The sequence below is a fragment of the Pelophylax lessonae genome, assembly GCF_965119305.1.
Source record: "Pelophylax lessonae genome assembly, chromosome: 11".
NCBI lineage: Eukaryota > Metazoa > Chordata > Amphibia > Anura > Ranidae > Pelophylax > Pelophylax lessonae.
This window is the reverse complement of record NC_138778.1, coordinates 77,026,726-77,038,761: the sequence shown is the minus strand read 5'-3', so window position 1 is coordinate 77,038,761 and position 12,036 is coordinate 77,026,726. Positions and strand designations below refer to the sequence as shown.

Sequence of the window (12,036 nt, the reverse complement as noted above, 5' to 3'; positions counted from 1 at the left end):
GACAGTCAGTCAGTGTCAGTGTGGACTCGATCAGATTATAGTGACAGTCTCTCATAGTGGTGGTAGTAGGAGGCTGGAGGTTGACTAGTAGGAGCCTGGAAAGGAGCACAGCCGCATACATACATTACTCACTCGTGCACTGCAGCCCGCCCCACACATTCAGTGAGTCTTACTCTCCTCCCTAGTTTTTTCAATGGCACATTCAGGAAGCCAATCACGCCGTGAGTAGCGGCACAGCGGAACCAATCAGGTGTGCAGGCACGCGTGATTGGTTCGCTGTGCAGCTAATCACGGCGTGATTGGCTTCCTGAATGTGCCATTGAAAAAACTAGGGAGGAGAGTAAGACTCACTGAATGTGTGGGGCGGGCTGCAGTGCACGAGTGAGTAATGTATGTATGCTCACCGCTGAAGTGTCCCGGCTCCACGGAAGTCTGTGAGTCCTCCTGTCCTCCTCCGAGTCCCTTCCCCCTGTAAATATCGTGACCTCGGCGATATGAATATAGCCTACGGCCACAGAACGATAGTCGATATCATATCGACTATCGTTCAGCCCTATTGTTCGGCACAAAATTATTCGGCCTTTTGACTTATTCGGCCGAACACCGAAAGTGCTATTTTTTCTATTTTCGGCCGAATAATGTTCGGCCGCCGAATATTCGGTGCATCCCTAATGTTTATCCTTAAACCAGTGCTCTTCTGTTGATATTAACCCTTCTTGAGATTTTTTTTTTTTTTTTTTTTTATTGCTATGTACTTATTTCTTTGCTAATAATGTTCATGTGCATTTGAACTCTGAGTGACTGTCTGTCACCTTCTAAAAATGTGTTAATAAAATATATTCAACCTTAAATCTTGATATACTTTGTGCATTTGTTTTGTGCATTTTTTCCATATTTGTGCATCGATCCAGCAACACACAACTTCTATACTATTTCTTTATGCATGTGTTTCCTGTAAGAAGATCAGTTACTGCTGCTGTCTCAGCTTATGCAGGGTGTTTGGTCTTGTATACCCTTGTAGTTTTCAGCAGGCAGCCTCTAGTGGGTGGACACACAGCTCTACCAGGCTATGCATAGCACTCATATGGTGTCCCAAAAAAACGAGTAAGGAAACTGGCATGTACACCTCAAAGGGATGCCTGTCTATCTCACCCACTCGGCGCTAAGGTGCTCAGTGATATAATCACAATAAGAAAACCATACAATAAATGTACCAGATAAAATTGATGTAAAATCAAAACAACCTCAGCTGCTGTTATAAACAATAAAACAATAAAAAGGTGTGTGCATCTAATTTGGAATAAAATCACATGTATACACTAACAGCGCTATAGGATATTATAAGCATAACATGTTTAAAATACAATAGTGAATGAGAGAGTCCAGCCAACCACAGCATAACTGGCAAGAAAGTCCCAAAGTATATCTGAACAGTTCATAAAGTTGTCATGCACCACCACCACACCGGCGTGCCCCCCAAGAAGTGCCCACGTACCTCAATTAGGGGGATAAAACACCAATATATATATATGTATATATATATATATATATACACAGTGGTAGGGCTTCAAATCACAGAACGACTCCAGATCTCCACAGGGATGGTAACTGGATCACTCCTCACAAATACCATGTGACATGCAAATAAATAATGAGCTCATAGTGTGAATCCATAAACACACTGAAGTTTATTGAAAAACAAAGCCCCACAATATATGCACTCACAATGATAAAATGTGTACAAGTTTATCAAAATTTCCCAATCTGAGCTACCTGTAGGTCATCACCGTCCCGCTATGTAGCCGAGGCCGCGGCTCAAACACTGCCACCAGACTTCCGGGTGTCGGTCTGACGTGTCCACGCGGTGACCATAGCAACGTGACGTTCCGGACGCCTGACGTCAAACCGACACCTGGAAGTCTGGTGGCGGTGTTTGAGCCGTGGCCTCGGCTACATAGCGGGACGGTGATGACCTACAGGTAGCCCGGATTGGGAAATTTTGATGAACTTGTACACATTTTATCATTGTGAGTGCATATATTGTGGGGCTTTGTTTTTCAATAAACTTCAGTGTGTTTATGGATTCACACTATGAGCTCATTATTTATTTGCATTTCACATGGTATTTGTAAGGAGTGATCCAGTTACCATCCATGTGGAGATCCGGAGTCGTTCTGTGTTTTGAAGCCCTACCACTTTGTATATATATATATATATATATATATATATTAGCGTTTTTTTCCCCCTAATTGAGGTACGTGGGCACTTCTTGGGGGGCACGCCGGTGTGGTGGTGGTGGTGCATGACAACTTTATGAACTGTTCAGATATACCACTTTGGGACTTTCTTGCCAGTGATGCTGAGGTTGGCTGGACTCTCTCATTCACTATTGTATTTTAAACATGTTATGCTTATAATAACCTATAGTGCTGTTAGTGTATACATGTGATTTTATTCCAAATTAGATGTACACACCTTTTTTATTACTCATATGGTGTCACATCTACTTTTACAAGCTTATATCTGGATTTTCAAGGCATTTGGTGCACATTAAGTGGATTTATAATGTTTGTGGTCATTTTATGAACAATTAATTGGCTAAAGTTGGGCTTTTGTAAGTGTATGTGTGTTTTTAGCCATTACAAGTACAACGATAAATCAATTAAGAATGTCTGCAAAACTGTTGCAACTGACTGTTAAAAGCACCTACACACACACACACACACACACACACACGTATGCATGTGCAAACACATCTACTTATTACATATACTTTGTATGACCCACTTTCTGATTAGTAATATATAACACTGGTTGCAGGTCCTCACTTGAAATTCTATGCAGATTGCCGAGACTGAACGAGAACAATACAACATCTACGTGGCTTATTTCACAATACATATTTATTTTGGAAATCATTCAACAAGAAGGCTAATTGCTGTGCTGGGCATAGACTTGGGGATTTACAAACCTGAAATATAATAAAAAATTGGAGTAGCAAAGCGACCATAAAAATAAGAAAATAAAAATTACTTTCAAGTATATGTGTTGTAAAACAACCCGTTCAGCTTAAAATAGCAAAAGGCAAAACATTTGTGTGTGTGTGTATATATATATATATATACATACACACACACACAGTATCTCACAGAAGTAAATACACTCCTTACATTTTTGTAAATATTTTATTATATCTTTTCATGTGACAACACTGAAGAAATGACACTTTGCTTCAATGTAAAGTAGTGAGTGTACAGCTTGTATAACAGTGTAAATTTGCTGTCCCCTCAAAATAACTCAACACACAGCCATTAATATCTAAACCGCAGGCAACAAAAGTGAGTACACCCCTAAGTGGAACTGTCCAAATTGGGTCTAAAGTGTCAATATTTTGTGTGGCCACCATTATTTTCCAGCCCTGCCTTAACCCGCTTGGTCTTGGGCATGGAGTTCACCAGAGCTTCACTGTTTGCCACTGGAGTCCTCTTCCACTCCTCCATGACGACATCACAGAGCTGGTGGATGTTAAAGACCTTGTGCTCCTCCACCTTCCATTTGAGGATGCCCCACAGATGCTCAATAGGGTTTAGGTCTGGAGACATGCTTGGCCAGCATCACCTTTACCCTTTAACTTCTTTAGCAAGGCAGTGGTCATCTTGGAGGTGTGTTTGGGGTCGTTATCATGTTGAAATACTGCCCTTCGGCCCAGTCTCAGAAGAAAGGGGATCATGCTCTGCTTCAGTATGTCACAGTACATGTTGGTATTCATGGTTCCCTCAAGGAACTGTAGCTCCCCAGTGTGGGACCATGACACTCCCACCACCACGCTTGACCATAGGCAAAACACACTTGTCTTTGTACTCCTCACCTGGTTTCCGCCACACACGCTTGACACCATCTGAACCAAATACCTTTATCTTGGTCTCATCAGACCACAGGACATGGTTCCAGTAATCCATGTCCTTAGTCTGCTTGTCTTCACCAAACTGTTTGCAGGCTTTTCTGTGCATCATCTTTAGAAGAGACTTCCTTCTGGGACAACAGCCATGCAGACCAATTTGATACAGTGTGCGGTGTATGGTATAAGCGCTGACAGGCTGACGCCCCACCCTTTAAACCTCTGCAGCAATGCTGGCAGCACACATACGTCTATTTCCCAAAGAAACTCTGGATATGATGCTGAGCACATGCAATCAACTTCTTTGGTCGACCATGGAGAGGCCTGTTCTGAGTGGGACCTGTCCTATTAAACCGCTGTATGGTATTGGCCACTGTGCCGCAGCTCAGTTTCAGGGTCTTGACAATCTTCTTTTAGCCTAGGTCATCTTTATATAGAGCAACAATTCTTGTTTTCAGATCCTCAGGGAGTTCTTTGCCATGAGGTGCCATGTTGAACTCCCAGTGACCAGCATGAGAGAGTCAGAGCGATAACACCAAATTTAACAGACCTGCTCCCCATTCCTGAGACCTTGTAACACTAAAAAATCACATGACACCGGGGAGGTAAAATGGCTAATTAGGCCCAATTTGGACACGTTCACTTAGGGGTGTACTCACTTGTGTTGCCAGCGGTTTAGACATTAAAGCAGAGCTCCAGTTACCATAATCAGTTTTTATCTAAAAGCACCCCCATGATTGACACAGATTGTACATTACTATCTGGATACTGTTGCAAATGTAACTATGTGTGTTTTTTTTTAATCTGTAAAAAATGACCTGATCTCGGAAGCAGGCAGGGGCCATCGCAGTTCTGGGTATCTGAAGCCCGCTCGTGTCTATTTCTGGGATTAGGTGCAGCTGGCTACCCAGCATGCACCTCCCGATCTTGCACCTGCGCAGTGATGACACTGTGCGGCGCAGTTTTCTGATTGCAATCTGACTGTCAATCAAAAGAGAATCAGGCGATTCTCTTGGACTCCTGGGATCGATGACATCGATATCCCAGGAGTCTAAGGGAATTGCCTGATGACGACATCACCTAGGCGGCCAGGACCGGAAGTGCTGCTGACACATTTAAAATAAAGATATTTAGACATAATTAAAAAAAAAAATGAATATCCATTTAGGGCTGCACTTCGGGTGGGTGCGTGAGTAATAGTAACTAGCAAATATGGGTGGAACTCCGCTTTAATGGCTGTGTTGGGTTATTTTGAGGGACAGAAAATTTACACTGTTATATAAGCTGTACACTCACTACTTTACATTGTAGCAAAGTGTAATTTTTTGTAACATAAAAGGATATAATAAAACATGTACAAAAACGTGAGGGGTGTACTCACTTTCGTGGGATACTGTATAAATATATATATATATATATATATATATATATACACTGTAAGTTGGTCCCATTTTGAAAAGTGTCTAAAATTTAAAAAGTTGTGCTGCCAAGATAAACCAATAGGCTTCTTCCCTTTATTTCGGTCCTGCACTGGATGGATATTGAGATGAAAAGTCTGGTTGACAGTATAGAAATATTTCTTTTAATCAGTTTAAAAAAAGGCATTAGAGTTTTTTTTTCTTAAAGGCAAATAGGCTGTTCACTTTTCAAGGGAATTTTCCATTAGTTCAATGACTGAGGTGAAGCTCTCGCGACTTTCATCATCCAATCACATACAAGAAATAATGCTTTCTAATAATTTTCCTTGCTTGTTCTTGGGTATTCTTTGAAAAGTGAATTTTCACCACATTCACCAACCTAAGGGAAAATTCCGTTGTAATGTGAACAGCCGTTTTGCCTTTAGAAAACAAAACCCCTTGTCTTTACTTCCATGCATGCATATTGGTCATGACACAATCCTCACCTGCTTCATCTGCTGCAATTCCTGCAGTTCATTCTCCAGCTCTTTAATGCGTAATCTGCAGTTTTCCATCTCAAAGGCCCTTTGTTCCAGATCGGTATACTCTTGCAGCACTGCCTGGTACTCCCGCTCTGCCTTCTCCTTCCTCTGGCGTTCCTGTGCCACCTGGGCTCGAAGAGCACTTACTGCACTCTGCAAATGCTCATTTTCCCTCTGCAAAGGCTTCTGAGACAGATCCAGGCATGACGCATGCAGGCTGAATGAGTCTTCATACCTATGGATAAAGAATTAAAAAAATAATGTAGGTCTGAGAAAATGTTTAAATGAAGCCTACACTGAAACACTGGACCAACCAACCTTGCTGAGAGATCTGGACACATGAGAAGAGTTGGTGGTAGGCCTCGGTTACACTTGCGTTTGAGAGGGAGTTGTGGGTGGGGAGTGTGGGGGTGGTAACAACAAACCACTTCTCCTTAAGCTGCAAAGGCAGCAGACGCTGGTACAAACTTGCAAAACTTATACCACCCCTAGTCACATTCAACAGGCAGTACCACCTGTTGAATGCGACACATTCACCGGTTGTGTCAAACACCCTTTTTAAAGTGATACAACACAAATCGCTCTTCAGAGGATGAAGCTAGTGTAAACTTATACAGTGAACCCCCCTCCATTGCGGGGGTTACGTTCCCCACCCAGCCGCGAAAAGTGAAAATCCGCAAAATAGAAAAACCCTAATAAAATGCATTGTAGGCATGTTTTTTTTTACTGTCACTGTACGTGTAAAAGCATTTTAAGGTCTTTAAACACACTTTTAAAACAATAGAAACTCATTTAACCACTTTCCGTCTGCTCACATTGAGCCTACTGCGGCAAAGTGGTTAGTTATCGTCTGGCGATGTAGACCTACCTCCCGATCGTCGGGAAATCGAGTGTGGAGATCCGTCTGCTTGTGTAAACACAAGCGGGCGGATCTCCTAAGTGACAGGCACGCGTTAGTAAGCACCAGGCATACATTAACCCCTCCCTCTCCAATAAAATGAACCCCTTCCCTGCCAGTGTCATTTTTACAGTAACAGTGCATATATATAGCACTGATTACCAGTACCAGTAATGTCACTGGTACCCCCAAAAGTGTCAAAAATGTCAGTCAAGGGTCCGATCTGTCTGCCACAATGTCGCAGTCCCGCAAAAAAAATCGCAGATCGCCGCCATTACGCGTTAAAAAAAAAAACACCAAAAATGACAGAAATCTTTCCCTTTGTTAGTAAACGCAATAACTTTTGCGCAAACCAATCAAAATACGCTTATTGTGATTTTTTTTACCAAACATAGGTAGCATAAAACAAATTGGCCAAAAATGTAAAAAAAAATTTGATTTTTACATTTTTTTGGGGGGAATTTCATATAAAAAAATGTTAAAAATATTGTTATTTTTTCAAGATAAACGCTCTTTTTTTGTTTATAGCGCAAAAAAAAAAAAATCGCACAGGTGATCAAATACCACCAAAAGAAAGCCCTGTTTGTGGGAAAAAAAGGACGCAAATTTCGTTTGGGTACAGCGTCGCACGACCGCGCAATTGTTAGTTAAATTCGCACAGTGCCGAATCGCAAAAAGTGACCCAGACGTAAGACAGCAAAATCCTCTAGTGGTAAAGTGGTTAAACACATAAAATATGCTGAGAGACATAGCAAGAGCTATGGAAAACACAAAAATATTTCATTTTTAATGATTTATATAGTAAAATAACATTACAAAAAAAACGCAATATATCGGGACCGCAAAAACTGAACAGCGATGGAGCGGGGGTTTACTGTATATGGAGGTAAGTGTTGGTGTTACATGGAGGGTAAGTGTGATGTTTAGTGTTAGGGTTACAGGCAGATTTAGGGTAGGTGTTATTTTTAGGGATACAGTGAGGGTCGGGGTTGGTGTAACAGGGGCAGTGAGTGTGAGGGTTAGTTTTACGGTAACCAGAATGGTTAGTATGAAAGTTACCAATATGGTGTGGGGGTGGAGGGACATAGAATTCCCTCCCGGAATGGTTGCAACGAAGGGGCTCACAGGGATTTTTGTGCAGACAAAAACTTTATTGGTGAAGATGCACACACAGAAAAAGACATGAAAATCTCATCAATAAAAAGGTGTGGAAACTCATCAGGTTGACTGATAGACCCTGAAGACCCCTGCGGGTGTCAGGATAACACAGACAGCAAAATCACACGCTATTGTTCCCACCCACCTAGTCCCGCTGAGGCACTGTAGTTGGCAGGCTTGGTGTGATTTGTCTGAATCAGACCTCTAATCACTCTCAAAAGCCTGAGCAACTGTGCTATATGCCAGGCAGTGAACAAACTGGGGGCCCTATGGAGAGAACACCTGGGCATGCCCGTCTGATAAATGTGGAAACTGTTTGGTAAATAGCTGAGTATGTGACCAAAAGTCATCAGGAAGTCACAAAAGGTAGACAAAGTGTTGCATCATGATCTCATGAAGTATAGAGCAAAAGGGCGAACTTCCAGTGATGTAAGTCTAGTCTCCTGGCTGGAAACCTCCAGAGAGACCTGGCCCCATAGGGCAGTGCAAAGTGTGGCATACTGGAGGGATCGTGGCTTAACCAGCCGAGTTGCTTAAACAGCAATGTTTGTAAAGGATAGTCTCCAAAATGAGATCCCCAGAATTTGGGGAGGGGACAGCAAAATTGCCCCTAATTGCGGCTGATCAAGACTTGCTGGCTAACTGTTCAGGATATGGCAGTGCTGGGCCATCACAAATGTTAGTGATAGTGTATCTGCATCGATAAAGTCCATGTCGGTGTTTTTTTTAGGACAAGACACACAGGGAGACCCCAACAATCCCCCCACGGCCATAAAGGGTATTCTAAAAAAGACAACCAAAAAAGCGGGGGGGAGAGGAAGAGGAAGAGGAGAGGCAAGAGGAGGAGAAAGAGTAGAGACCGGGGAACGGAGAACCCGGTACGGGAAGCGGAGATAGGACAACAAAATAACACACTGGCCCCCGCCGAGCCCATGCAAAATCTAAATTTAAATCTAAATTTAATTTCTACTCCCACTCTAGCTCCCTCGACTGACTCTAAGGACCAAAAAGTAATCAACCTGTCTGATTTTCCTATGGATCAGAGACACATTAATCTACTGGAGAAGGGACTCTCCTTCTCACCAGTGGACAAAATGGATCACTTTGAAGTATACAAAGACGTATGTCTCTTTCTAAGAAAAGTCTACTACAGATTACTTCACTCCACGGACGTAACTACAGCCAGTGACCAACAGGAGTTAGGACCCAATGACCAGGAGGCCATAGAAATTCTGACTTCGCTACTTGATGAAAACAAATCTAGTGACGATGAACCCATAGATGTTACCCCAGACCTTAGAAAGGCCAACATTCGTATACGATCAACCACAATGCCAAAGTTTAGAAACAACAAGTGGCTAAATGTATTTGCCACCCTTGTTGAAGAAGACCTTAAAAAGGTGTGTTGGGAGTGGTCGTCGCCAGATAATCTAACTAGTGATGAAAGAACTGCCCTAAAAGAGTTAAAAGAAGCCAAGGGGCTAGTAATCAAAAAGAGTGACAAGGGCGGCAATGTGGTCCTGCTCTCTGAGGCTACCTATGAAAAGGAAGCAAATAGACTTCTCTCAGACAAATCTACCTACAATAAACTTAAGGAGAACCCCTTCCCAAAAGTCATGATTGAACTGAATGAAAAACTTAAATTCGCTAGGGAAGTCAGACAAATCAGAGGCACAGCTATGGGGGCACCATGGGCACCCTCTTATGCCTGCCTACACCTGGGCCTGTGGGAGGAGGAGACTGTGTACACCTCGTCTATGTACCAGAGCCATGCATCCACGTGGCTTAGGTACATAGACGATGTGCTACTAGTCTGGAACGGCACAGTAGCACAGCTCCAAGAGTTCATGACAGAACTTAACAATAATCCCCGAAATATTCACCTCACCTACACCTGGGACAAACAATGTATCTCATTCCTTGACCTCAACATAAATTTGGAAAATGTTAGGTTAGTTACTTCCACCTTTAGGAAGCAAACGGCTGCAAATACCCTCCTGAGAGCTGACAGCCCACATCCCACCGCTCTAAAGAAAGGTATCCCAGTCGGCCAATTCATAAGACTGAAACGCAACTGCACAAACTCCTATACCAGATTACCTGCCCATGTGGCAAACACTACATAGGCAAAACAAAGAGGACACTGAGAATCAGGATAGGGGAACATCTAAAAAGCATAAGGCTTAAGGAGGATACCCCGCTTGCACAGCATTTCATCGAAAATCATGGAGGTAACCCCAGGGGTTTGAAGGTAAAGGGATTCTGGGCCCTTAATATTTCATCCCGTAGGGGTGACTATGACAAAGTACTCCTGCGTGAGGAAAAAGCCTGGATTTTCCGGCTCTCCACACTCACACCGTTTGGGCTCAATAATGAGCTTAGCCTTAAGGTTTTCCTGGACCCCTAATTACTAACACCGCCCTCGGCATACCCATGATAGGGTGCTGGTACCCATACTAAAACTTGCTAAGCAATCCAGACACTAGGGCCTGCTCGCCCACCGTCCCTTGCAGCCAATAACTGGGTGGGACTAAATTAGAATCCAATATTAACCTCGACACTAGTATTCATACTACAGTACTGAGTATCCAGTACCCAATAACCAGAATGGAATGGGCCAAAGAGCAGAGTATATAATACAGCACTCTGCCGCTACTGTTATGCTCTGCACCTTAGTTGTAACCTTGCCCATGCCAGCCCACATAGGGAATATGTGTTTGCTTAAATGTATAATCACATCTATATGGAAAGAATTCCTTTACTTTTGTTATATCTATGTTTTTATGCATTTTGCTGCTAAGCAGGACACACGTCACCAAGATCCAGTTTCTGTGACATGGGGGGCCCCTCTCTTCTTCCCCCCTGCACTGATTTTACAATCATTCACCGCCAGGTTTTTAATGGTCAGCTGTGACCGACATCGGGAACAAAACTAGATTGTACTGCAACGGTACTCTGGAAGAAGTACCATGCCAACACCACTAGATGGCCTCAGTCCGGACGTCTCCTGGAGCACCTAATTGCTGATCGACGTAACTAAGGATACAGCCTATATAAACAAAGCCCGGAGAACGTAATGACGTCCTGAGAAAGCGTGCGTAAGCACGCGAAACGCGTCAACATCACATGCTGACGCCCCACCCACCTTCCGTCCCCAGCACGAGATCACGCTTGACTGGCTGAAACATCCTCACCGCGACCCGGAAAGACTATCAGGAATACTTCCTGATACGGAATCGAGTCTGTCTCAACAGCTCTTTGGCGGTTAAGGCTATCTGCGACTGGCAGCAGCAAGACCCTTGTACGGTCAGACAAGCCACGATCTGCATCTGCCACCCATGACTGGGACCTGAGTGCGGAGCGAGGTACTTCATCTTTGACCACATAGATGAGAACGGGGGATGTCTGGTAAGACCTAAACTTTCCTATATTCATATCCAACATTGGATTACCTGTTCAGTAAGGTCGCTACACCACACCCCGGGAACCCCTAGCAACTCCAGCCACAGGTCCGACCTGGACTTTATCGATGCAGATACACTATCACTAACATTTGTGATGGCCCAGCACTGCCATATCCTGAACAGTTAGCCAGCAAGTCTTGATCTCCGGCGTTCAGCCGCAATTAGGGGCAATTTTGCTGTCCCCTCCCCAAATTCTGGGGATCTCATTTTGGAGACTATCCTTTACAAACATTGCTGTTTAAGCAACTCGGCTGGTTAAGCCACGATCCCTCCAGTATACCACACTTTGCACTGCCCTATGGGGCCAGGTCTCTCTGGAGGTTTCCAGCCAGGAGACTAGACTTACATCACTGGAAGTTCGCCCTTTTGCTCTATACTTCATGAGATCATGATGCAACACTTTGTCTACCTTTTGTGACTTCCTGATGAATTTTGGTCACATACTCAGCTATTTACCAAACAGTTTCCACATTTATCAGACGGGCATGCCCAGGTGTTCTCTCCATAGGGCCCCCAGTTTGTTCACTGCCTGGCATATAGCACAGTTGCTCAGGCTTTTGAGAGTGATTAGAGGTCTGATTCAGACAAATCACACCAAGCCTGCCAACTACAGTGCCTCAGCGGGACTAGGTGGGTGGGGACAATAGCGTGTGATTTTGCTGTCTGTGTTATCCTGACA

General features: G+C 43.6%; 1 protein-coding gene across 1 annotated transcript in view; it reads right to left on the bottom strand.

Annotated features, from left to right (window-relative positions):
* The window catches only part of CDR2L (cerebellar degeneration related protein 2 like), a 297,936-nt gene that overhangs the window by 216,689 nt on the left and 69,211 nt on the right, over nucleotides 1-12,036 (bottom strand). Inside the window, exon 5 of the mRNA XM_082271608.1 lies at nucleotides 5,802-6,072. Coding sequence (XP_082127734.1) covers nucleotides 5,802-6,072 — 271 coding nt within the window. The remainder of the gene's footprint in view (nucleotides 1-5,801; nucleotides 6,073-12,036) is intronic.